The sequence below is a fragment of the Pyrus communis genome, chromosome 1 (assembly GCF_041283825.1).
Source record: "Pyrus communis isolate YQ-2024b chromosome 1, ASM4128382v1, whole genome shotgun sequence".
NCBI classification, from domain to species: domain Eukaryota; kingdom Viridiplantae; phylum Streptophyta; class Magnoliopsida; order Rosales; family Rosaceae; genus Pyrus; species Pyrus communis.
In genome coordinates, this window is record NC_142565.1 from 836,213 (window position 1) to 864,137 (window position 27,925).

General features: G+C 35.6%; 3 protein-coding genes across 5 annotated transcripts; all 3 read left to right on the plus strand.

Moving 5' to 3' along the window:
• Window positions 1–341: 341 nt before the first annotated feature.
• Window positions 342–27,921, plus strand: LOC137720964 (protein yippee-like At4g27740). 2 transcript variants are annotated; one of them, XM_088690803.1, is made up of 4 exons: window positions 342–488; window positions 603–699; window positions 965–1,202; window positions 27,669–27,921. In XM_088690803.1, exons 2-3 carry the CDS (start codon window positions 607–609, stop codon window positions 1,187–1,189), a joined length of 318 nt encoding a protein of 105 aa, XP_088546929.1. In that variant the 5' UTR covers window positions 342–488; window positions 603–606; the 3' UTR covers window positions 1,190–1,202; window positions 27,669–27,921. The 2 variants fall into 2 exon arrangements, with proteins under 2 accessions (XP_088546929.1, XP_068316191.1); XM_068460090.2 differs by lacking the exon at window positions 27,669–27,921 and having other exon boundaries at window positions 343–488; window positions 965–1,441.
• LOC137719448 (cyclic nucleotide-gated ion channel 1-like) lies at window positions 10,875–13,845 on the plus strand. The gene is made up of 6 exons (XM_068458484.2): window positions 10,875–11,933; window positions 12,038–12,259; window positions 12,393–12,682; window positions 12,778–12,892; window positions 13,022–13,270; window positions 13,357–13,845. The coding sequence occupies exons 1-6, from the start codon at window positions 11,505–11,507 to the stop codon at window positions 13,735–13,737; spliced, it is 1,686 nt and encodes a 561-aa protein (XP_068314585.2). The 5' UTR covers window positions 10,875–11,504; the 3' UTR covers window positions 13,738–13,845.
• On the plus strand, window positions 21,536–24,943 carry LOC137719395 (cyclic nucleotide-gated ion channel 1-like). 2 transcript variants are annotated; one of them, XM_068458435.2, is made up of 8 exons: window positions 21,536–21,689; window positions 21,775–21,882; window positions 22,030–22,468; window positions 22,594–22,824; window positions 22,958–23,253; window positions 23,352–23,466; window positions 24,078–24,332; window positions 24,435–24,943. In XM_068458435.2, exons 2-8 carry the CDS (start codon window positions 21,845–21,847, stop codon window positions 24,909–24,911), a joined length of 1,851 nt encoding a protein of 616 aa, XP_068314536.1. In that variant the 5' UTR covers window positions 21,536–21,689; window positions 21,775–21,844; the 3' UTR covers window positions 24,912–24,943. The 2 variants fall into 2 exon arrangements, with proteins under 2 accessions (XP_068314536.1, XP_088546877.1); XM_088690751.1 differs by having other exon boundaries at window positions 21,579–21,882.
• Window positions 27,922–27,925: the final 4 nt, after the last annotated feature.

A 27,925-nucleotide genomic window follows, 5' to 3' on the forward strand; every position in this document is an offset into this window, starting at 1 on the left:
AACGAACTCTTATGGTGATGAAAACAATCGGTGGTTGGAAGAACATTTGTTATGCATCAAAGTAATTGCTTGTAATGTATAATGACGCGTCATTACGTCTCTCACTAGTATTATTGTTGCCATCATACTCAAAAAGTTTTAACGTGTTATCTATACATTTTCAGCATAATATTGATATTATTGACTAGGTTAACCACTTGTCTAACAATTATTTCTTACCTACTTGTCTGACAATTCTTTGTTACCAACTTGTCAAGTACTTTCCGTCTCGACGTAGATGATATGATTTCCATTATTCCACCGAATCATATTATTTATAGTACTTTTCATCCTTACTAGCCTTTGACTTTTCATCAACCTCATCCGCATTTTCCAACTCCAAGTCTCCAATACTATTCCCACTCAACTCTCCAAACTCTACAAAAATGCCTCCCTCTCTCCTTGTGATTCTTCAATCTTGGGAGCATAGTTTCTTGACTCTCCTCCATGTATGAAGATTTCAATTCTTCTTTTTTCCATTTTTATCCTCCATCTGTATATGTATATATCTATACACTTCAACAGGATCTGATTGTTATTTACTTGGTGTTGAAATCTTTCAGTTTAATGGCGGAATCGGGCGGCAACCCCTTCTTCAGCTGCAGAAGTTGCCGTAATCCTCTTGCTCTTCGTGACGACCTTATCTCCAAGAAATTTGTGGTGAAAACTGAAACGCGAAAAATATATTATATTCTCTTATTTTCATTAATATTTAGGTTCGACAACTAAAATCAGCAATGTTATGAAATGGTGCTTGATCTCTGTTGTTTTCTCTCCGGGCTTATTAGGATTTTGCTTAATTTATCTATAATTCTAGCGCTTCTTGATATAAGCAGTTGGGAGTGCTTCGTGATGGTGCTTCTCCATGAAGCACTTTTATGAGCTAGAAGAACTTACAATTCGATTTTCGGATTTCGTTGTTTAGGGGAAAACTGGGCCGGCATATTTGTTCTCTCATGCAATGAACATCATTGTGGGACAAAAGGAGGACAGGAAGCTCATATCTGGTGTTTTCTCAGTTGCTGACATCTATTGCAGCAACTGCGGTGAGGTCTTAGGTTGGAAGTACCTTCGAGCTTATGAGCCGACACAGATGTACAAGCAAGGGATGTTCATAATCGAGAGAGCAAAGATTTCTAAGCAGTACTAATAATCCCCCACGATGCATGACAAGATCGAGGTCGTGATCCCTTTGCTCTATAACTTCTGCTGTCACCCCATCACAGCGCATTACCTACTACCGACAATAATTGGATTTTCGAAGGTCTACGATCATTTGCGGATAATATGTGCTTCTTCTTGTTGGTTCTCTGCATATGTTGCGCAGAAACTAATGTGTGTTATATTTCATATGCTTTATGCAGTGGATGATTTATCAATAAGAATAAGGTGATGTTTTATATCTGTAAAATAAGAACAATGATAAAGATTGCATCAAAAGGAAAAGGAAAATCTTAAAGTTGGAAAGGGGAGATTTTCTGGTAATATATGGACTTCGGTTAATGAAAGAGAGCTTTAACGAAACACGGTACTGTTCATTTTTAATGAAAATGACATTTTTGGTACTCTAAAAAATCATTCATGATACTATTTACTTACAATATTTTTTTTGTAATTTTACTTAAAACTCAAAATTTTCAAATATTTTTTCGTTAGTTTTTTTTTTAATGAAATCCCCCATTCGTTATTAGAGTTCCTTGCTTTCCAACTTCTCTTATTTGCTCCCCGCATGTGGGTAATTGAGTTTTGACCCGTGCATACCGAATTCAAAACTCTGCTTGATGATGATAATTTATTTTTATGCTTTGCTTTCCGCGAACGTCTCTTGATACAAGGCTAAAAAAAACCCAGGAGCATTATTGTCGGATTTTTTGTGTGAGAATATCGGGAATCTTTTAATCACATACTTTTACAGTATATCATGCAGTTATAAATTATTATAAATTTTTTTATTTAAAATTGAATATAAATAGTACTTAAAAAAAACTAGTTGCACGATGTACGAAAAACGAATGTGATTAAAAAAATTTCGGAATCCTCGCAAACAGATTCCTGCGAGGATCCTCTCTTAAAACAAAACATCTTTGAAGTAGTCCAACTATGTAACAAACGGTAGTTTTTTATATCAATTTGTCTTGTTACCATCAAAATGTATTTTCAACATTTCCTGCAAAATGTACTTTGTTAATATTGTTGACTAGTTAAAACACTGGTTAAATTATTGACACACAAAAAGAATTATATAGACGGAAATGTCAGGATAGTAATACTCCAAACATTAAAAAAACTCCTTTATTTTTTTTTTCCATTAAGTTCTCGATCAAACATAAATTCCCAGACACAATAGAATTTTTGTAATTTGAGACATTGTCGTCTTAATGTTCATCTTTCACAGCATGATACTATTCACATATCCTATTTATCATTTCTATACTGCTTTTAATTATTGGCCGTCTAATAAATAAATTAAAGATAATAACAAAATTAACAGAATGTGTAGAAGATAAAAAAAAAATGCGTAGATAACACCACTCATTTTACATAATTCTCCCCCTGGAATAGCAGTTGACACACTTGGGATAAACTAGGGGAGATTTGGATCCTCACTGGATCCCCTCTCTAGGAATCTTAGAGATCAACGAATATGGACCGTTAATAAAAAATTGTACGGTCTCAATTAAATGTTTTTTATATTTTTGAAAATAAAACATCTTCGTTTTGCGTAAAAAAATAAAAAAAGAAAAAAAATTATGACAGTGCAATTTTTGATCAACGGTCCGTATTCGTTGAATCTTAGATCCCCAGAGAAGGGATCCGGCGAGGATCCAAATCCAACTAAGGGCTACCTTGTGACGTCCTTGTCCTACTATGGTAACAGTAGCACAGCACCGCTAAGCCTGCGCGTGTTAAGCCTCTCTGTCTGAGCGCGCGTAACTCTGCTCTTTGTGACTCAACCAAGTCCATCCTACTCTCTCTCTCTCTTTATCGCTCTCTCTCTCTCATAGAGTTTGTACGCAACCATGAGCCTCAACCCTCAAGTCTCACTCCTCTGTTAAAAGGTTAGTGCTTTTCTTTTTCTTTTAATTTAATGCAATTTCTCTATCAATTTCCCGACTTTGATTGTACTGCTAACTGCTAGCAATCAATTGATTCAATTCTAAAGGCAAAGAACAAAGCAATTTCCCAACTCTCTCTGCTCTCATAAAAAATTTTAATCATTTTTTAATCACAACTAGTGACTGGCTAAACAGGTCAGATCCTCATCCCTTCCGATTTTAATTCCCAATTAATTAATGGGTCTATGTTTTTTAAATTTTGTCGTACCCCATGAATTTCACTTCAAAAACTCCAACTTTCCCTTTCCTAATCCCTTGTTTAATCATTTTTTAATCTGGGTTTGTTAATCTTAATCTTCTAAATGTTCTTTTTGCTTACCCTTAATTGCAAATCCTGTCTCTTTCAAAACCCAATTATTCAATTTTTTAAATTTAATATTTTACTTTTGGATCTTGCACGCTAATTCGGTTGGTAATATCTTTGCTTGCAGGCTTCTGGGTCACTGTTGATGTTGTTGCAGGTAATTAAATTCATAATCTTTCTCTTAATCCATATTTTCGTGTTTTAATTTTAACAGATTTTACTCTCCTGTGTGTAAGTTTTCTCTGTTTCTTTTGCTTTTCTCTGGGTGCCGAGCAGTGAGAGGTGTTTAGAGGTTGGAGCTGTGGATTTATTTGTTAATGGCGGATTTGGTAGGGCCTAGATTGTACAGCTGTTGTAATTGCAGAAACCATGTTTCCCTTCACGATGATATAATTTCCAAGGCTTTTCAGGTGAGGTTTCCACAATATTTATTGTTCACTTATTCTTCTTTGATTTTTATCTGTTGAGAAAATAAGATTTGAATTTTTGTTTTTCTGGAGCTTTACTAGTTCTTCCCAAATGATCATTGAGTTTTGTAGAACTTTAAACTGTTTTGCATAGGGTTTCATTTGATTTCCGCACTCCTCTTCCTCCGCCTGCACACCTTCCTTTTTTTTTTACTCAAGCCGTTGGATTGAATGAGTAAAGGAGAACCAATGCATAGAAACAAGAATGCAGGAGGAGAAAACGAGAGTCTGAAAATCGCTGTCCTTTACACAAAGAGGGTAAATTTCACAGAAGAATTGAAATTGGGGTGTCGACTTTGTCTTTGTAGGTTATCTGCTTTTTATTCGTCGTTTTTCTTTGTCACTAATCATGAGGGTTCTTGGCTGTGAAGCCTGTGATCAATATATGAACCGAATGGACCAATGAACATACGAAGATAACTTTCCATTTTTTACACGAATAGGACACATAGTTTGCTCTTTGTGCTGGATGTTGTAACACGAAAGTACTGCGTCTCATCTTTCACGCAAGGCGTCCTTTTTTTGTATAAAGATTATGTTTTTGTTGAAGTTGGTAAAATCGTTCAAGTTATTGGCTCTTGCCCCAGGGAATCAAAATAAACACAACCAAACAATGTGAAAACCAGAAACAAAATGGTTTGATTTTTTTTTTTTTTTTGACAAAGGGTACTTTATTAATTACTAACACAACATAATTACATAAATCGAGGCGAAGATAAGTGGGAGCTGATTGCAAAGTCAATGAAGGATGAAGCCAGTCCGGATTGAGGAACGTGAAGGTGTAAGACCAACTTCAATGGTAGGCTAAAAGCTAAATTACTCTTCAAAATTTCCTTCCAAACCCACTCCAACCCAAGGGGAAATTTTGGGTTAAATGCTAAATTAATGCCAAATTCCGTCCAAAATTTAGCCCATAAATCGAAGTGGATTTCATCCAATATTTATTGGAATTTAAATTTTTTTAGATTAAAATGTTCATAAAATTAATTTACGATAGTTTACGTATTTATTTAAAAAAAATTAATTTAACAAAAAAAAAAACCTAAGTTCATTCTTTAATAATCTCGGCTAAAATTTTAGACTATAACGGTTGGAGCAGAAAAACTGTTTCTAGGCTAAAAGTTAAATTTTCTGGGTTAAAAAATTTGATTTTTGGCCCAACCATTGAAGATGGTCTAAGGAAGGGGAAAGCGGAAAAAGGGGAAGAGGAGGATGGAAACAGGGGGAAAGGTGAAAGGAAGGAAAGAGGGGGTAAAAGTGGAAACAGGGGGAAAGGTGAAAGGAAGGAAAGAGGGGGTAGAAGTGGAAGAAGGGGGAAATGGATAAAAAGGAAAAAGGGGTTGCAGTCAAAGGAGGCAGATTGTCTGCCTTCCTAAAATTATGCCATTCCTATGCGCTTCTATTTTGTGCGATCACGGTTAAGTCACGTCAACATTTTATATTAATTTTTTTATAGAGATAATAAGACAAAAAGTAATAAGAATATAAAATATTGACGTTGTTTAACCATAACTGTACAAATATGAGAGGATGGGGAGGGCACATAATAGGAGGGCAGACAATCTGCCTCTGTCAAAGAAAGCATATGCAAAGGGGTTAGGAGGAAAGGGGCAAACAGGCCACTGGGCTGTGGAAAACGAAAGAGGGAGGATGAATGATAAAGGAGTAAAGAACCGAGGGTAAACGGGAAGAACGGGAGATGGATACTTGGGAATCACTCAAATCAAGGGCAAAAGAGCTTGTTTGACGTTACTAATTGTGGATTTACTTGACACGACTAAGCTTAATACTTGATTTTTTTTTTTTTTAACAAATGATATTATTTACATTAAGGGTTATGAAAGTGGGCTAACCCCTCACAATGGGCTAGCAATAATATGATTCTATAACCACTCACTTACAAGTGAAAAGGAATACTATTAGACTGTAATATTAAATGACGCCTAACACTTGATATAAAGAGGAGAAAATTCACTCGCTTCAAGTTCAATTGCACGAGGCAAAATATCTATTTTTTAATTCATCTAAACGTTCGATAGATGGAGTGAATGTGATACAGCAGTTGTTCACATTATTACGTTTTAACCCTGTTTTCTTAGACAGTTATTCATTGCTTTTGTGTATGAAGTGAGGGTATTTTAGGGATTTTCAAATGTTCCACCATTTTTTTTTTTTGCTCTCAGTTTATATATACTAGCCTATTGCCACACGGATATGTGATGTAAATGCATGGAAATAGTCTAATCGGATGTACTCTGATTTTGCACGAGAGCCGCTGAACATCAGATTGGGAGTTGTGTCAGACAGGTTTAATCTGTTCAGGGTTCTAAACTAAAATCACAGCACTTGGCCAATCTTCACAATTCCGTATAAATTGTTGCCTTAAATTCACTTAGAAAAAAATATATCATGATGACTATGTTGATAACCGAAGATCCGGATACGTTTATTGATGTTTATTTGCAGTTGTTGGTAGTGACTACCGGGTCTTTGTAATATTAAACCTGGCATTTTAAGCCTGACCCGACCCACCCGTTAAAATTAGTATTTTGATGAATGTTTAACGGTTTGGGTGGTAATTGGTGAACCCGTTAATCACTCGTTAATTAACGGATCATTTGGGTCGACAATTGAGCCTATATTATGCCAGTCCCCCTTGAATATTTGTTCCCATTAGCGACTCCCTATATTTTTTTTCCGTATGCAAAATTATTAATGTTTTTATTAAGAGAAACCATAACAGGTTTTAAACAGGTTTAGAAAAATTAGGCTTAACCGTAGTAGTATGTAGAAAGCGTTATACAGGTGAATCAGATGCAATGCACATGAAATGATAATTTCTATTGATCACTCTCTGGTAAGGTTTATTATATTTATACGGCCAATTGCAAGACTTATAAACTTTGCATTTGGGTACTTTTAAATGTGTTAGCCTAATGGGTCAGGTCAAATCCGATTTAAATCCAATAAACCCGATCCGTTTGCCGTGTGCTTTGTATAAACATTCAAATTGAACAGAATCTTTGAAGTTGGCAAAGATAGTTAATTTATTAATTTTAGTGTACTAAAGCCTACATGCTCTGGAACAGATGTATATCCAGTTGACAGCTGCTTTACCAAAGGAGAACAGAAAGTTGAGGGAAATGAAGAAGAGAAGTCCACAGATAGCATCGTGGTTCGATGAGAATGACCTCCCTTTGGATTGGAAAGAGAAGATCATGACATGTGCATTACACAAATTGAACGCGGATGAAGATATCGATAAAATAAATATCCACTATATTCTTCCCTGGAAAGATTTAATTGATGTCAAGCGCCATCTCTGCCTAAATACACTAAACAAAGTAAGCTTTTGCATTAAAAAAAGTAAGCATTTGTATCTAGGCAATACATTTTTGTTGGGAAGAACGGGAGATTGATACTTGGGAATCTCTCAAATCAAGGGCAAAAGAGCTTGTTCCACGATACTAATTGTGAATTTATTCGACATAACTAAGCTTAATACTTGATTTTTTTTTTTGAACGAATGATATTATCTACACTAAGGGTTATGGAAGTGGGCTAACCTCTCACAATGAGCTAGCAATAATGTGATTTTATAACCTCTCACTTACAAGTGAAGAGGAATACTACTAGACTGTAATACTAAATGACACCTAACACTTGATATAAAAGAGGAGAAAATTCACTCGCTTCAAGTTCAATTGCACGAGGCAAAATAACTATTTTTTAATTCATCTGAACGTTCGATAGATGGAGTGAATGTGATACAGCAGTTGTTCACATTATTACGTTTTAACCTTGTTTTTTTAAACATTTATTCATTGCTTTTGCGTATGAAGTGAGGGTATTTTAGGGATTTTCAAATGTTCCACCATTTTTTTGCTCTCAGTTTATATATACTAGCCTATTGCCACACGTATATGTGATGTAAAGGCATGGAAAGAGTCTGATCAAATGTACCCTGATTTTGCGCAAGAGCCGCGGAACATTAGATTGGTAGTTGTGTCAGATGGGTTTAATCTGTTCGAGGTTCTAAACTAAAATAACAGCACTTGGCCAATCTTCACAATTCCATATAATTTGCTGCCTTAAATTCACTTAGAAAAAAATATATGATGATGATTATGTTAATAACCGAAGATCCGGACACGTTTATTGATGTTTATTTGCAGCCGTTGGTCGATGAGCTGAAAGAATTAAGGAAAAATGGTGTTCTCATGTACGATAAATCTACTAGAAAGATGTTCATCTTGCAAGCAACAGTGATATGGACTATAAACAGTGTTTTAAAAATCGGCCTAGGCAGCCACTTATGTGGCACCTAGGCGCTACACGGTGGTTATCCTTCTCAAACTTTTTTGTTAATTTCTGTCCGTTGATCTTCTTCAATTCATCTGATTCAACGATAGAAATAATTTGGAGTCACAACAGCAAAATAAATGAAAAAAAAAAAAAAAAAAAAAAAAAAGAGAGAAAGAGAAAAGAAAGGTTATGAAAGACGCGGTTTTGAGGGAGGAGAGTGTGGAAAGGAAACTAAAGACACAAGAAAATGGAAGGTAAGGTGGAGAGATAAGCCACGAGGGCTAGCCAAGTGGCCGCTGTGTGGGTAAGGCGTACGGTAGTTGAGGAAATTTCTTTCCTTGTAATCGGAACACGAAAGGTGCATCATGTGTTTTTATACAAATGGTGAAAAATTGTATTTTTTGAAGTTATTAAATTTTTAACATATATATCTCACAATTTGTATAATAACACGTGATGTACCGTTTCGTCTTTCCGTCAACCGAAAAATCTCTCGTAGTTGAGGGTGTGGCTATCCATTACTCAAAAAAAGAAAAGAAAAAGAAAAAAGGGGGTAGGGGAAAGGAGAGGATGACGTGTGGAAAGAAAAAGAAAAAGAAAGAAAAATGAAAACGGGAAAAGAAAAAAAATATGATTAAAATAATTTCGCCAAGGCTTACTTTCGGCGGAGGAAATTTCGGCGAAGCTTCTCTTACTTTGCGTTCTCTAAAAAGGGTCTTCCTTTGTAAATTTCCACGCTGCAGATTTGAGGTATTACTGTTGTTGAACGCTTCGGTGCCGGGCTTCAGGAATGGAGTCGGTAATTTTTCATGAAATATTTGGTTCCATCCTTGCAGATACCAACTCTATCAGCAGAAATTTACTTCAAGATACAGGTCTAGCTGAGAACCTGCATCAGAAATATGGTCAAAGTGACGCTAGTCATATGCAAAGATCGTCAACACTCCCAATTCTTAAAACAACCTTTACATCAAATATATGCTATTTTAAAAGAATGTACTGTTTACTTTTAACAAAAAATCATTTTTTATATTTTTCTAATACTAATTACTACACTTGTATTTGTCATTTTTCATTAAAATAATTTTTTTTTAAAACTTTTCATAAACTTTCCTATTTTAAAATGGCATATATTGGTACAATTAAGACAAAAATGGACCATTTTTGTCAATTTTTTTATAATTTAGGGGAGTTGCAGCAGCAAAGAAAAGTAAAAAGGAAAAAAAAGGGATAAAAAGGGTGATGAAAGTTTTTTCTTGGCAAAATAAGGGGTGGGATCACCTAAAAAATTAGCTCAAAGATTTATTACAGATAATTCGAGTCTTAAGAACTCCTATTAGATCATCAAAAACACTGTTTTTTAGAGAGGAGAAAGTGAAAAGAAAATGAAAGGAAGCAAAATGGAAGGTAAGGGGTCGTTTAAGTCTTAGTATCGACTACTAAACCTTACGGTAAACAGAAAAAAGAATCTATTATTAAAAAGAAAGAAAAAGGTCAGGTAGACGGGATTGGTAGAGAGAAGAAGAAAGGGACGTGTGGAATTAGTTCAACACTGCATTAAATATTGTATTATTCTTATACTATTTAGTTCATGTCAAGCTAATTTAGTTTAGTCTTTGAAGTTAATCCATAAATAATTCATGAACATTTTTACTCACCATCCTACACTCTAAGGTATGCTCACCACGGTAAACTCTAAGATATGCTTACCACCCTTTCTAAAGATTGACACGTGTTACATAAGAGAATCACGGTTAACGATTAACAATTAATAATTACTTATCAATTAATCAGGAGAAAGAAAAACATTTAATAGTAAAAAATTAAGGAATTAAGTCGTTACTTCTTATTCCCCAAAATCACAAGCCACTTCTTCATGCATGAAAACTTAACAGAGAAAATATTGTCACGTAATACTATTTCCGTAAAATTATGTATGTTTTAGGATGAATTCTTGACATTTTTTAAACCCATTTAATTGCAGAAGTAAATAAGAATATTAATTGAAAACTTGAAATGTCTCAACAAATATCCGTGGACCTTTCAAACCATTTTTCTGGTATTTCTACGAACCTTCCTGGCCCGTGGGAGATTTTACGAACCGCCTCTTTTCTCTATTAATGGACCCGAACGCAGTAGTTGGTAATTGTTCATGAAATACTTCGGGAAATCTCTTTCGGGTTACACATGAATCGCCCTGAGGTAGAGAGAGTTGGAAATTCGAGGTTTGTTTCGTAAATCTAGTCACTTATACATGATTGCAGGCGAAAAAATAGGATTGAGAAGTAGGTATATCATCATTCTTATCTTATTAGTTATTATCAACAACTATCTCTTTAATAGGAAAATTTATTATAAAAATCAAATTTCTTCTTAATTATCTTTTTAATTAATCTTTTTATTTTTTTATTTGATAAATTACATTTTGCACTCTCCGGTTTAGGGATATTGCAATGTCTTACAATATCTTTAAAACATTTCAATTTCATACGAATATTTGCATTTTTTTTTAATTTCATACATTTGTTAGAAATTCTATTAAGCTAATTGTCAAATTATGGCGTTGCAATTGCGGGCCCCACCTTTTTTTTTTAAAGCCAAAAAAAGGCGGGCTCCATCGTTCTTCACCTTCACCAATCCCCATCATCCCCATTCCAGATCCCAGCCATCGCCATCCGCAGCGAAATCCTAACTCGCTTGGTAACAACCCACCACCAACAGCCACCAAGTCTTTTGATTTCAACTGGTTTGAAATCAGAGATCGGGTTGAACGAATTCCCAAACTCAGCGCCCAAACCGTCCCTCTCCTTCACTGCTTCCTCCCAATCTGAACCTGCCAATCCAACTTCGAATTCTCCACCGCCTCGCGAGCTTGCTGCTCGCAGAATCGGGTGAAATCTCAATCGGCGGTGAGAAGCAGCTGGAGAAGAAGCTGAGTATTGGAATTTTGTTTTAGATTACTTTTAATTATTAATTAAAATTTTTATTTGTTTTTAATTTATGTGGGCAATTTGACTGTCATGTCAATAAAATAAATGTCTTAATTTTATCACATCATCGCATAACGGTTAAATTAATAGTTTGATTAACAGATGTATGAAATTGTCGTCAAATATGAATTATGACATTAAAATGTTTTAAAAATGTTGTATGAGATTGTAATTACCCCAAACCTAGGCGGAAAAAATGTAATTTAACCTTATTTATTTGTTATTTCTTGTTCTTACTATAGTTCTGCCAATTGTGAACGAAGTGTCGTAATTCAAGTTTCTTATGATCGGTACAATTCATGTTTCTTGTGTTCTGTTCGGTAGTCTGCAGGTGAGTTCTGCCAATATCGATTATGGAAGAAATAGACCACTGTCATATCGCGAAATCTTTGGTCCGAATGGAGTTAGGAATGCTGTGTTTGTACTACTGTTGTGTTTTGCTGTCTCAGCGGAACCCTTATTCTTATTCACTCCTACAGTCGACAAAGACATGAAGTGTATCAAGATTGACAAGTTGGCGGTAGTGGCTCTTAGTTTGCGATTCCTCACAGACTTCTATCTCCTTTCTGCCATTATCGTTCAGCTGGTACCTACACGTGAGGTTGCGACACCTCAGGCCGGTCCAAATGTGGGGAGGAGGGGATCGGCTAAGGAAACTCTGGGGCGATGCAATTTAATTGTTACTATTTTCGCCGTTGCTCCTATTCCATACGTAAGTGATCAACCTTTCCCCTTCCGAACTATATCAATTGCTACAAACTGGGACAGATATTCCTAATTGATTCAAAATCGTCATTTAATTGTTCGTTTTTGCAGGTAGTTATTCCCTTTTTCACAAAAATGCTAAGGCACTCAAAGATGTTTCTGAACTTTCTTGTTGTGCTGCAATACATAGTCCGGTTTATACAATTTAATTGGTTTAGTCAGAAACTCGAGAAGGATATAACCAAAGACGCTCCTGAAATATGGACTCAAGCTGTTTTCAAACTCGGGGTTAGAAGTGCTTTCATATTGTTTAAGTCCTTCCATGCTTGTGTGGTAAGTCTTATTCCTTATTCCTTAATTAGTTTATTTTACCCATTCCATAAGTTTATTAACGTCATTTTTTGCCAAAAGTATTGTAGAACGTTTGTAATTTTTCATGTAACTTCTACCGTCAAAATCCCTTTAGGTATTCGGAGCTTTTTGGTACTTTTTTGCAATTCAACTAGAAACAGTTTGCTGGCAATATGCTTGTCGAAGTGAAAATGGTTGTGAACTTGGAGGTTTTAATTGTAAGGACGAGGATACTTTCGGAAATGTCACGCTTCTGAATAATATATGCCGCCCTGCAAATCCACCAACTGAAACGTCGTTTAATTTCGGTATATTTCTTGATGCCATTCAATCTGGTATTTTGAGCTCAACAGATTTTCCACGGAAATTCTTGCACTGTTTTTTGTGGGGCTTACAAAATCTAAGGTTCGTTTTTCATTATTGCTATTGTTATTATCTGAATAGAAATAAGATTTGCTTGAGCTCATTTAATTTAGGGTTTTCTGTTTCTTTTTTTGCAGTTCTAAAGGGACTAATCTCCAGACTAGCAGTAATGCATGGGAAACCCTCTTTGCTCTTTCTGTTTGTCTTCTCGGCTGGGTATTAGCTTCTCTATATATCTTTACTGTTGCGCAGGTTGGTACTGACTACCAAGTTTTCGAATAAAAATTCCAACTAAACAAAATCTTTCAAGTTGGCAAAGAAAACTAATTTATTATTTTAGTATACTAAAACCTACATGCTGTGGAACTGATGTATATCCAGGGGATAATTGAATTATCAAGGAAGAATGGAAAGTTGACCGAAATGAAGAAGAAGATAAGTCCACTGATAGAAGATTGGTTAAAGGAGAACGACCTCCCTTTGGATTTGAAAGAGAAGATCGTGACATCTGCATTAGGCAACAAATTGAGAGCGGATGAAGTTATCGATATCATAAATATCCACAATATTCTTCCCCGGAAAGATTTAATGGATATCAAGCGCCATCTCTGCCTAAATACACTAAACAAAGTAAGCTTTCGTATTAAAAAATAAAATAAAATTAACTCATGGTCTTGCTCTTTATATATTTCTCATATATATGCGTCTTCCTCTAGGTTCCGATGCTTCAAAATGTGAGTGAGGCACAATTTGAAGTATTCTGCGAGTATCTTAAGCCGGTGATTTATAAGGCGAACACCTTTATTACTCGAGAGGGGGAACAATTTGATAAGATGTTATTCATCACGCAAGGAGAAGTGAGGACCTACACAACTCCAGTTGCTGATGGACGGGGTTCTTCAAGCACTGGCAATACTCTTGGTGATGACTTTCAGAAAGGTGATTTTTGTGGACAAGAACTTCTCCAAGCTTGTGAATCAACTGGAAGGACCATCTCTCACTCGACCAAAAATGTTTGGTGCCGCACAAAAGTTGAAGGATTTACGCTTACGATCGAGGACATGAAAAAAAGCATAGGAGAAATAGGAGAGAATTGAAAGTACAGATTGTTTTCAATTCTTAAGCAAATTCGTAAAACCTTTCTGCAATCAAAATTGTACAAATTGTTTTCAATTCTTAAGCAAATTCGTAAAACCTTTCTGCAATCACAATGCACAGAAAATTACTTGTAAGACCATCTCCAATGGTGACCTAAAACATAAAAATATTTAGCCAAGAAAATTTAGGTTTTAGCTCAGAAACAGTTTTTTTACTCCAATCCTTCTGGCCTAAAATTTTAGCCTCAGATTATCAAATAATGAATTAAGGCTAATTTTTTTTTAAACTAACTTTTTTTTTTTTAAAAAAGGGTAAAGTACAAAAAACTACCTCAACTATTGGGGTCACGACAGTTTCATACCTCATCTTTTGAAATTGACAATGTCATACCGCATCTTACTAATTTGTGACAATGTCATACCTCCGTCAATTTTTCTGTTAAGTACTGACGTGGCTTGATTCGAGACATACTTTCTATTAAAAAATTATTAAAAACTAAAAAACAAATATTTAATATTTTTTAAATATTAAAATAATAATAAAAAGCAGAGCAACAAAAAAAAAAACATCAGTTCGTCCCTCCCCTCCCCCTCCCCCTCCTCTCTCTTCTCCCCATCTTCATTTTCTTCCCCCCACCTGCAAACCCAAAAAAATAAAAAAATTTTGAAAACCCAACAACACCCTGCGGAAGAACAAGAAGGAGAAGGAGGAGGAGGAGGAGGAGGAGGAGGAGGAAGAAGAAGAAGAGGAAAAAAAGGAGGAAGGAAAAAAAAAAAAAAATTCCCCCTTGTCGGCGCGAAAGAAGAAGAAGGGAAAAGGAGAAGGAAGAAGAAGAAGAGGAAGAAAAGGAGGAGAGGAAGAAAAAATAAAAAAAAAATTGAAAACCCATTAACACCCCCTGCGGAAGAAGAAGAATGAGAAGGAGGAAGAAGAAGGAGAAGAGGAAAAAAAGGAGGAAGGAAATTTTTTTTTTTTTTTTTTTTTTTAAACCATCAACTCCCCTGCGGAAGAAGAAGAAGAAGAAGAAGAGGAAAAAAAGAAGAAAAAAAAAATTTTGAAAACCCATCAAACCCCAAATCCATCACTTTCATCCATTCTCCACATCCTCTTCCGCACCCATCATCCACCTTCTCTGCTCACCCATCTTCCCGCCGACGGGATCTGGGGTTTTTTTTTTTTTTGGGTTGCAGGAGGGAGAAGAGTGTGGGTGGGTGTGGGTGTGGGTGTGGGGGGAAGACAAATTGGATTTCTTTTTTTTTTTTGTTGGGATTTGCACGTGGGAAAAAGATGAAGATGGGGAGAGGAGAGAGGAGGGAGGAGGGGGGAGGGGAGGGACGAAATGAGGGGGTTTTTTTCTTCTGCTTTTTATTATTATTTTAATATTTAAAAAAATATTAAATAATTGTTTTTTAGTTTTTAATAATTTTTTAATAGAAAATAGGTCCCGAATCAAGCCACGTCAGCACTTAACAGAAAAACTAACAGAAAAATTGATAGAGGTATGACATTGTTACAAATTCGTAAGATGTGGTATGACATTGTCAATTTTAAAAGATGAGGTATGAAACTGTCGTGACCCCAATAGTTGAGGTAGTTTTTTGTACTTTACCATTTTTTTTTTTAATTTTACTTTTATTTATTATTTTAATATTTAAAAAATATTAAATATTTTTTTTAGTTTTTAATAATATTTTATTAATTTTTTAATAGAAAGTGGTCCCCATCTCTTGCCACGTCAGCATTTAACAGAAAAACTAATAGAAAAATTGATGGAGGTATGACATTGTCACAAATTCGTAAGATGCGGTATGACATTGTCAATTTTAAAAGATGAGGTATGAAACTGTCATAACCCCAATAGTTGAGGTAGTTTTTTGTACTTTACCCAAAAAAATATTATGTAGACTATCCTAAATTAATTTTATGAACATTTTAACCTAAAAATATTTAAATTCCGATAAATTTTGAAAAATTACTAAATCAATACATGAAAATCATGATAAACCACATAAACTTAAAAAAAAAAAAAAAAAAAAAAAAAAGACAATTAATAAATCACATAAACTTAATACAATCGAAAACTCATAAACTACATAAACTTAATAATGATATCTACCACCTTGACTTGGTGTTGGACTTGGGTGATAGTCTTGAGATGAATCATCATCTTGAAATATACTCCTTGTGGCATTCCTTCATAAAATTTCTTTTTGCTTACCACGTAAGTATCTCTTCCTCTCTGGAGTGTATTTGTCGAGGTCTTCCATTATCAAATTAGTTTCGTACCTTTCTTGCTCCCTATCCCCTTCTTCCTTCATGGCCAAAAACATTTGGACCGATTCTTCTTACCGACGGCACTAGTTTTCGTTCATTATTGCCATTTCGCTAGCAAATTGTGCACGTGTCGGATCTTGGGACTTCCCTTTTCTCTTTGCTTCCTTTTGCTTATCTCTACCCGAGAGCCTTGCAAAAAAAGAAGTTGAGGTTATTTGTTCGACACCTTCATTGTCGGCAAAATTCACACCTTCATTGACATCATTTGTGGGTGAGGCTTCACTATGAAATAATCTTCCACATTGTTGGTTCGCATCGGTTCCCCACCTCGGACAATCCTTGAGGATGTTTCAAGCATGATGCAACTAAAAAGCTTGATTTTTTGGTGTAGTTCTTGTCTTGTAAATTACCATTGCTTTGTCATCCTATGCAACAAATACATAAAAACAATTAGTTGCAAAATACTATTATGTATATGACAATTAAAATATCAACAAAGAAACTCACAATTTTTTAGACGCCCCTTCCACTAGGCATGTCAACCATGGCTTTCTCCAAGCTTCACTTCCACAAAGTGCACGCTTTGTTGATAATTTTCCACCGATCATAAACACCACCAACTTCCCTTCGACCGGCGTTGGAGTTTTCATGGAATTTATCAATGATTTTATCCCACAAAACCTTTCTATTTTGATTGGTGCCGATGGCACCATCTTCGCTAACAGAAATTCATGCCAAACATAAAGCAATATCTTCGTCAAAGGTCCAATTACGACCTCTAACATGCTCTTTTGCCATCTTGAAATTTTTGAAAATGAGAAAAAATGGTAGAAAGAAAAATTGAAAGAATTGTAGGAGAAAAGTGAGTTTTGTGTGGATGTTTGAACAAATACATAGGTATTTATAGAGTTTTTGGTTGAATTTTAAGTTAAATAATTTTTTAAAATTATTTTAGCCGTTGGATTTAAATTTGGACCGTTAAATCTTTTTTTTTACCGTTAAATTTGATTGTATTTGATCTAAGCCGTTGGATTCCATAAATATATAAATATAAAACTAAAAAAAATAATAATTTGAACCTGGACTGTTGGATTAACCAACGGCCCATTTAAATATAGTCGTTCGATCAAAAAAAGTAGCCATTAGGCTGCTGACAGCAGGGGACACGCCCATGTGGGTGAGGTCTCCGTGGGAATTCGGCTGGCGCGTTGATGTGCGTTGGGCGAGTGGCTCAAGCATCTGGGCTTCACAGCTCGTGTTTCACTCACAACAGGTAGGGCCCATAATGACTTTTGGCCTAAAAACAGGCCGGTATCTGGCATTCTTTTGAGTTTTGGGTTTTAGGTTTTGTTTAGCACATGGGTTGGAGTGGGTTTTTTTTGGGGGGGGGGGGGGGGGAAGGGGAATTTTAGGTTATAAGTCATTGTTGGAGTTGGTCTAAGGTAGCAATAATAAACCATGGCATTTCTCAAGTATGCTATTTTCTTGTAATCAGTTGTAGATGCTACTTTACTGTGTGTGGAGAAAAAGAATATCCAGATTAGACCACGAAACGCACATATCCTTCGGAGAAGTGAAGCAGTGCCCTCGCTGTCTCCTAGAAAACGTAAGAGCTCGGTTGGTTCTCATCCTTCACGCAAGGCGTCCTTTTTTTGTATAAAGATTATGTTTTTGTTGAAGTTTGTTGGTAAGAAAGGGGAAAGCGGAAAAAAGGGGAAGAGGAGGATGGAAACAGGGGGAAATGTGGAAGGAAGGAAAAAGGGGGTAAAAGTGGAAGAAGGGGGAAATGGATAAAAGGGAAAAAGGGGTTGCAATCAAAGAAGGATGCAGAGTATCTACCCTCCTAAAATAATGCCCTTCCTATGTCATTTTATTTTGTGCGGTCACGGTTAAGTCACGTCAACATTTTATATTAAATTTTTTTAGAGAGATAATAAGACAAAAAGTAATAAGAATATAAAATATTGACGTTGCTTAACCGTAACCGCACAAATAAGAGGGGATGGAGAAGGCACATAACAAGTGGGCAAACAATCTGCCTCTGTCAAAGAAAGCATACGCATAGGGGTTAGGAGGAAAGGGGCAAACAGGGCACTGGGCTATGGACAACGAAAGAGGGAGGATGAAGGATAAAGGAGTAAAGAACCAAGGGTAAATGGGAACAACGGGAGATGGATACTTGGGAATCACTCAAATCAAGGGCAAAAGAGCTTGTTTGACGTTACTAATTGTGGATTTACTTGGCCCGACTGAGCTTAATACTTGATTATTTTTTTTTTTGAACAAATGATATTATCTACATTAAGGGTTATGAAAGTGGGCTAACCCCTCACAATGGGCTAGCAATAATGTGGTTCTATAACCTGTCACTTACAAATGAAGAAGAATACTATTAGATTGTAATATTAAATGGCGCCTAACACTTGATATAAAGAGGAGAAAATTCACTCGCGTCAAGTTTAATTGCACGAGGCAAAATAACTATTTTTTCATTCATCTAAATATTCGATAGATGGAGTGAATGTGATACAGCAGTTGTTCACATTATTATGTTTTAACCCTGTTTTCTTAGACAGTTATTCATTGCTTTTGTGTATAAAGTGAGGGTATTTTAGGGATTTTCAAATGTTCCCCCATTTTTTTTGCTCTCAATTTATATATACTAGCCTATTGCCACACGCATATGTGATGTAAAGGCAAGAAAATAGTCCGATCATATGTACCTTGATTTTGCGCGAGAGCCACGGAACATCAGATTGGGAGTTGTGTCAGATAGGTTTAATCTGTTCAGGATTCTAAACTAAAATCACAGCACTTGGCCAATCTTCACAATTCCGTATAATTTGCTGCCTTAAATTCACTTAGAAAAAAATATATCATGATAACTACGTTGATAACCGAAGATCTGGATACGTTTATTGATGTTTATTTGCAGCCGTTGGTCAATGAGCTGAAAGAATTATGGGAAAACGGTGTTCTCACGTATGATAAATCTACGAGAAAGATGTTCATCTTGCGAGCAACAGTGATGTGAACTATAAACAGTGTTTTAAAAATTGGCATAGGCGGCTGCTTAGGTGGCACCTAGGCGCTACACGGTGGTTATCCTTCTCGAACATCTTTGTTAATTTTTGTCCATTGATCTTCTTCAATTCATTCGATTCAACGATCGAAATAATTTGAAGTCACAACAGCGAAGAAAATGAAAGGAAAAGAAAAAAAGAAAGAGACAAGAAAATGGAAGGTGAGGTGGAAAGGTAAGCCACTGGGGCTAGCCAAGTGGCTAGGGTGTGGGTAAGGCCTGGGGTAGTTGAGGGTGTGGGTATCCATTACTGAAAAAAAGAAAAGAAAAAAAAAAGGGGTGGGGTAAAGAAGAGGATGACGTGTGGAAAGAAAAAGAAAAAGAAAAAGAAAAAGAAAAAGAAAGAAAAAGAAATAAAGAAAAAAAAAAACAGGGAAAGAAAAAAAATGATTAAAAAATATTTTGAATTTCAAAGACAATTTAGTCAGTGATTTAGTGCATGACAGCATCAAAAGCTTTATTATTTTTATACTACTTGATCTATGTCAAGCTAAATATGAGTTTTAATTCAAAATTTATTTTTTGGGGCAAATTTAACTCATAATTAATCATGCGTTAATGTGCTGGTCCATCATATATGTGTATTATTTATTAGTTTTATATTTATAAATTTATTGAATTCAACGGCTAAAATCTAATCAGATCAGATCTAACGGTCAAAATTTAAATCCAACGGTTAAAATAATTAAAAAAAATATTATTTCATGTGTTTTATATTCTTTTATAGTGTTCAACGATTTTCATTGTGTTGGTTTAATGATTTTTCAATATTTATCGAAATCAAAATATTTTTATGTTAAAATGTTGGTACAATTAATTTCGAGCTAAAAATTGAATGTTAGAGCAAAAAACAGTTTATGAATTAAAACCTAAATTTTTTCGATTTTAAATTTTAAATTTTAATTCAAAAGTGGGAAATTGCGTGATTTCTAGGAAATAGTTGCCAGGTTGAAATAATAATAATAAACTGGATTAATGTAATTGGAAAGGGCATGCCTGGTTTTGGTACTAGGGATGGGTAATGGTTATGGTGGGCGGGTAACGGCGGTTATTTACCCATAACCGTTTATGCTCATACCCGCATAACCGTTTAGCCGTTGGGTAATTGCCTAAACGGTTATACCCATACCCATAACTGTTTATAAACGATTAACCATACCCGTAACCGTATACCCATTTAACCGTAACCGTTTAATACCCGTTTACCCATTTACCCTTTTTAACCCGTTTATATTATTTTTTTTTACCATTAACCCTTTTTCATCCGTCTACATGTTTTTTAACAACTTAAAAATTAAAAAAAATTTGTCATAATTTTCTTTCTTTTTTGACAATTAAACACTGTTATAAGTAACATTCATCATACATTTCTGTATTTTAATTTTTTAAGTCCTTATACTATTCCAATAATTGAAAAATAGTTTACGAACGATATTTTTAACTATTACCAATGAAGGTAATATAATATTTGCTAAGCATTCTTTGGTTAAGAAAACTATTTAGAATATGGTATTCTTGGATTATTTTACCCATAATATAAAGTATTAACATATATATATATATATAATGAGCTACATTATATTATAATTAGTTATGTAAACCATGCACCATAATCAATATCATTGATTTAAGTTTTGTCCGATAGAGAATATGGTTAGAAGAAGGAATACACTTGTTGACCGTGAATCATGTATTTTCAGCAACAATCAAAAGATGCAACATTCAAATTGAAGAGATGTGATTATTGGGTTAATAACACAACTTCTCATCCCCTGTCAAACTGCCGCATATATATATATATATATATATATATATATATATATATATATATATATATATAATTTTATTTTTAAAATATTCAACATTATATACATAAAATAAATGGATAAACGGTTATCCGTTTATAACCGCAGTTAATACCCATAACCATCCATTTAAATTTCATGAATAAACCGTTATACCCAAAACCGTTTATTTATCTAAACGGTTACCCATAACTGCGGGTATTTTGCCCATCCCTATTTGGTACTGAGGTGATTCTGAAAAAAAAAAAAAAAAACTGGCATAAAAAAAAAAAGCTGGGAGCTTTTTTGTGTTTGGTAAACATTCAGCTTTAATTTTTTTTCACAGTTTTGGGTGAAAAAAAGCCAAAAACAAGAAATTGCAAAACCTAGCTTTGAAAAACCGGTTTCTTTTCACATCAGTTTTATATAAAAGTTTACCAAACATTATAATACTATTTTTTTTTTTTCAAAAGCACTTTTACAAAAAATTTTATCAAACACTTTGTTACTTTAGTTCACATATGCTTACTGTCACAACATAATAAAAACAGTTTTTTTTCAAAGCAGAATAATAACAAACCAGATCTTAAAAGGCGTAAATTCCACAAACCGCACTTTAGGAGCAAACACGAACGCAAGAGAAACGAGAAAGGGGCAAAACGGGAATTCACCACACGCATCAGTTTTCGCCGAACCTTACTTTGGGCGCTGGAAATTTCGGCGAAACTCTCTCTCTACTTTGCGTTCTCTAAAACGGGACTCTTCCTTGCAAATTTCCACCCTTCCCAATCTGAGGCGGCGCAGATTTGAGGTATTACTGATGTTGAACGCTTCGATGCCGGGCTTCAGGAAGTTGTCGGTAATTTTTCATGAAATGTTCTGTTCCATACTTGCAGGTACTGACTGTATCAGCAGAAATTTGAGGTATAGGTCGAGAAAGCTCCTTTGGGTTATAACTTATACATCATGAATCCCAGCGAGGAAGAGAGAACTGGAATTCCGAGGTTAGTTTGGCAAACCAGAGACGCAAATAGATCGAACTGCGGCATATTGAAATATATTATGCTTACTGCTCAGGTTGATTAGTGAAGTTTTAATGTGTTTTTGTTCCTGATTGGTGCAATTGTTGTTTCTTGTGTTCTGTTCCGTAGTCCAATTCTGAATCCTGCAGCAACTACAGGGGAGAGTTGTGCCAATATCGATTATGGAAGAAATAGAGCGACTAAAAAGCTCCCACTGTCATTTTGCGAAATCTTTGGTCCGAATGCGGAATTTCTTCAAGTTCGGAATTCTGCGATTGTACTAGTGTGGGCGTTTGCTGTCTTAGTGGATCCTTTATTCTTATACACTCCTATAGTGAATAAGGACATGATGTGTATTACAGTGGACAAAAAATTGGCAGCAGTGGCTTTTACTTTTCGATTGCTCACTGACATGTGTTACCTTTCTGCCATTATCGGTGGGCTTGTACCTGTACATAAGGTTGGGACACTTGAGGTTGGTATCGCGGTGGGGAGGAGGGGATCAGCTAAGGAAACTCTGGGGCGACGCAATTTAATTAGTATTTTGGCTATTTCTCCTATTCCATACGTAAGAGATCAACCTTTCCCCTTCCGAGCTATATCAATTACTACAAACTAGGACAAATGTTCCTAATCGATTTCATCGTCGTCATTTAATTGTTGGTTTGAGAATCTGCTATGGCTTGAGTGCAGGTGGTTATTCTCTTTTACGCAGAAATAATAAGGGGCTCGAGGTCTACAAGGATGTTTCTCAACTTTCTTCTTGTGCTGCATTACATGACCCAGGTCGTACGCTTTAATGATTTTAGGAAGATTCTCGAGAAGAATATAACCAAACACACTCCCAAAATATGGATTGAAGGTGTTTTCAATTTCTGGATTAGAACTTCTTTCACCTTCTTTACCTGCATCCTTGCTAGTCAAGTAAGTCTTATTCCTTATTCCTTAATTTGTTTATTTTAATCATTCCATAAGTTTATTAACGTCATTTTCTGCCAAAAATATGGTAGAACGTTTGTAATTTTTCATGTAACTTCTAACGTCAATATCCCTTTAGGTTTTCGGAGCTTTTTGGTACTTTTTTTCGCTTCAACGAGAGATAGATTGCTGGCAATATGCTTGTCGAAGTGAAAATGGTTGTGAACTTGAAGGTTTTAATTGCAGGGACAAGGATACATTCAGAAATGTCACGCTTCTGAATAATCTATGCCGCCCTGCAACTGCAAATCCACCTACTGCAACGTTGTTTGATTTCGGTATATTTCTTGATGCCATTCAATCTGGTATCTTGAGCTCAACAGATTTTCCACAGAAATTCTTGCACTGTTTTTGGTGGGGCTTACGAAATATAAGGTTCATTCTTCATTATTGCTATTATTATCATCTAAAGAGAAGTGATAAGATTTGCTTGAGCTCATTGAATTTAGGGTTTTCTGTTTCTTTTTCTGCAGTTCTTTTGGGCAAAATCTCCAGACTAGCAACTATATATGGGAAAACCTCTTTGCGGTTTTTGTTTCTGTTACAGGCCTGCTATTAATTCTGATATATCTCAATGCGATTTTGCAGGTTGGTATTGACTACCGGGTCTTTGTAATATTAGACCTGGCATTTTAAGCCTGACCTGACCCACCCGTTAAAATTAGTATTTGGATGAATGTTTAATAACGGGTGAACCTGTTAATCACTTGTTAATTAACGGGTCATTTTGGGTCGACAATTGAGCCTATATTATGCCAGTCCCCCTTGAATATTTGTTCCCCATTAGCGACTCCCTATATTTTTTTCCGTATGCAAAATTATTAATGTTTTTATTAAGAGAAACCATAACAGGTTTTAAACAGGTTTAGAAAGATTAGGCTTAACCGTAGTAGTATGCAGAAAGCGTTATACAGGTGAATCAGATGCAATGCACATGAAATGATAATTTCTATTGATTACTCTCTGGTAAGGTTTATTATATATATACGGCCAATTGCAAGACTTATAAACTCTGCATTTTGGTACTTTTAAATGTGTTAGCCTAATGGGTCGGGTCAAACCCGATTTAAATCCAATAAACCCGATCCGTTTGCCGGTCTACTTTGTATAAGCATTCAAATTGAACAGAATCTTTGAAGTTGGCAAAGATAGTTAATTTATTAATTTTAGTGTACTAAAGCCTACATGCTGTGGAACAGATGTATATCCAGTTGACAGCTGCATTATCAAAGGAGAACAGAAAGTTGAGGGAAATGAAGAAGAGAAGTCCACAGATAGCATCGTGGTTCGATGAGAATGACCTCCCGTTGGATTGGAAAGAGAAGATCATGACATGTGCATTACACAAATTGAACGCGGATGAAGATATCGATATAATAAATATCCACTCTATTCTTCCCTGGAAAGATTTAATTGATGTCAAGCGCCATCTCTGCCTAAATACACTAAACAAAGTAAGCTTTTGTATTAAAAAAAGTAAGCATTTGTATCTAGGTAATACATTTTTGTTGGACTTGCTCTTTATATTTCTCATATGTATATGCGTCTTCCTCTAGGTTTCGATGCTTCAAAATGTGAGTGAGAAAGAGTTTGAAGTATTCTGCAAGTATCTTAAGCCCGTGATTTATAAGGCGGATACCTTTATTGTTCGAGAGGGGGAGCCATTTGATAAGATGTTATTCATCACGCAAGGGACAGTGAGGACCTACACAACTACAAGTGATGATGGAAGGGGTTCTTCAAGCACTGGTAATACTGTTGGCGATGAGTGCTTTCAGAAAGGTGATTTTTATGGAGAAGAACTTCTCCAAGATTGGGTATCAATCAGAAGGTTCTTCTCCTACTCGACCAAAAATGTTAGGTGCATCACAAAAGTTGAAGGATTTACGCTTACGATCAAGGACATAGAAAGAAGCAGAAACATAGCAGACAAAGCAAAATACAAGCAGAAAATTGAGCCACTTGAGAGCAACTTTACCGTGGGAAACCTCCCCCCATGTAATATACTATGTTATCCATCCAATGAACAGTAACTGCCATTAATGAATAGTAATCGTCTTTTGCATCTCCACCGTTGCACTTCAATAGCCCTGACAATAGGTGATAAAATATTAGTATTTTTTTTATTTATAAAATAATTTTAATTGTAATTTCGGATAAGATTTTTAATCGTTCTCGTTGCGTCACGTGTCATTATCCGAAAGATTATTAAATAATACAAAATAATTTTATTTGTAATTTCAGATAAGATTTTTAATCGTTCTCATTGCGCCACTTGTCAGAAAATCCGAAAAGACAATTATTGGGGATGGATTTCCGATAAGATTTTTAATCATACTCGTTGCACCACGTGTCATTATTCGAAAATACAATTATTGGTGATGGATTTCTGATAAGATTATTAACCAATCACGTCGCGTCACGTGTCATTATCTGTTTACAATTTTAGAGGATAGATTTTCATCAGATTTTTAACGAATGACGGCATGCCACGTGTCATTATCCGAAAATTATTACTAGCTTGTGCAAAGGCGTCTCTTCACGTACTAAACGATTGGCTAAGTAATTTTCAACGATTGGACATCGATTCTTTGGTTCTTTTCCCACCCATTTTCTCAAGATAATTAGTATGAATAAGACTCCACATTTCTCGCAACTGCATCTCATTACCGTAAGCGAACTATGAGTAACTTCAACCCAGCTAGTACACAACGCAACATCTTCAAGAAGCGATCAATTCGTACCTGCATCAGTAGTCATTTTGTTGAAAAAAAATTTATTGAAACTTTGAGAGAAATATAGGAATGTGATTGAAAGTAGTTGAGAAAATATGAAATTGTGGTATAACGTAGATGATAATGAAAAGGTATTTATGGAAAAGTAAAAACAATTTTTTTTAAAAAAAGAAAATTCAGATTTTTTTTCGGATTTTTTACAATTTTTTTTAATTTTTATTCAACTAATTAATCTCTGCAGTTGGATATAAAAAAAATTTGAATTCCAACACTCCAGATTGTGCCACGTGTCATAGGTAACTTTTCTTAATTTTAAAACTATTTTTTCTTTGATTTATTTATTTATAAAGCCTATTTAATATCGACCGTTGATCTCAGATCGAACGATTGATATTAAATAAGCTTTTTTTTATATTTTTTTACCGTTGAGATCGAACGCACCGTGGGAAGCCACGTGACTTCCCAACGGTAATTGAGGCCGACTGCTCTGCGGGCCCCTGTGGCCTGAAACTTGTCTGCTGACGCGCCCCCACGCGCGGGTAAGGCGTACCCGCCTAATAGAAAAAAATTGAAAAAAGGGACTGATGCCGGCCTGACGTCAGCCCTACGTCAGGTCTACCTCGGGCTCGCAGGCTGGCAATTCCTCACGAGCCTCTTGCTCGAGCCTGCCCAGTCCCTCGGGCTCTCAACGTTGGAGGCCTACAGCGAGGCTATGGAGCCCTGTTTGGTCCACTGTCCCCCGAGCAGTCCACAACGATGGACTTGCTCTGAATGGGAGGAGGCGTGAGTTATAAGTTAGAATGCACAAATAATTGTTTTCATTTCTTAAGCAAGTTCGTAAACCTTTCTACAAGATCATGTCAGCATTTGTAAATTGAGTATGCGTTTCTGTCTCTTCTGCTGCAGTATTATCCCCATTGACACTATATTGAAATATTGAAATGGTGCCCTTCCTATGCCCTTCTATTTTGTGGAAAATGAGGGTAAAAGTGGAAAAAGGGGGGAAATGGATGAAAGGGAAAAAGGGGTTACAGTCAAAGAAGGAGGCAGATTGTCTGCCCTCCTAAAATGGTGCCCTTCTATTTTGTGCGGTCACGGTTAAGTCACGTCAATATTTTATATTGATTTTTTTTTTATAGAGATAATAAGATAAAAAACAATAAGAATATAAAATGTTGACGTGGCTTAACCGCGACCGCACAAATATAAGGGGATGGGGATGGCACATAACAGGAGGGCAGACAATCTGCCTCTGTCAAAGAAAGCATATGCACAGGGGTTAGGAGGAAAGGGGTAAACAGGCAACTGGGTTGTGGAAAACGGAAGAGGGAGGATGAAGGATAAAGGAGTAGAGAACCAAGGGTAAATGGGAAGAACGAGAGATTGATACTTGGGAATCTCTCAAATCAAGGGCAAAAGAGCTTGTTCGACGTTATTAATTGTGGATTTACTTGACACGATTGAGCTTAATACTTGATTTTTTTATTTTTTTAACAAATGATATTATCTACACTAAGGGTTATGGAAGTGGGCTAACTCCTCACAATGAGCTAGCAATAATGTGGTTTTATAACCTCTCACTTACAAGTGAAGAGGAATACTACTAGAATGTAATCCTAATGACACCTAACACTTGATATAAAGAGGAGAAAATTCACTTGCTTCAAGTTCAATTGCACGAGGCAAAATAACTATTTTTTAATTCATCTGAACATTCAATAGATGGAGTGAATGTGACACAGCAGTTGTTCACATTATTATGTTTTAACCTATTTTTTTAGATAGTTATTCATTACTTTTGTGTATGAAGTGAGGGTATTTTAAGGATTTTAAAATGTTACACCATTCTTTTGCTCTCAGTTTATATATACTAGCCTATTGCCACACGCATATGTGATGTAAAGGCATGGAAAGAGTCTGATCGGATGTACCCTGATTTTGTGTGAGAGCCGCGGAACATCAGATTGGGAGTTGTGTTAGACGGGTTTAATCTGTTCGGGGTTCTAAACAAAAATCACAGCACTTGACCAATCTTCACAATTTCATATAATTTGCTGCATGACAAGATCGGGATCGTGATCCCTTTGCTCTATAACTTCCGCTGTGTCACCCCATCACAGCGCATTACCTACTACCGACAATAATTCGATTTTCGAAGGTCTACGATCATTTGTGGATAATATGTGCTTCTTCTTGTTGGTTCTCTGCATATGTTGCGCAGAAACTAATGTGTGTTATATTTCATATGCTTTATGCAGTGGATGATTTATCAATAAGAATAAGATGATGTTTTATATCTGTAAAATAAGAGC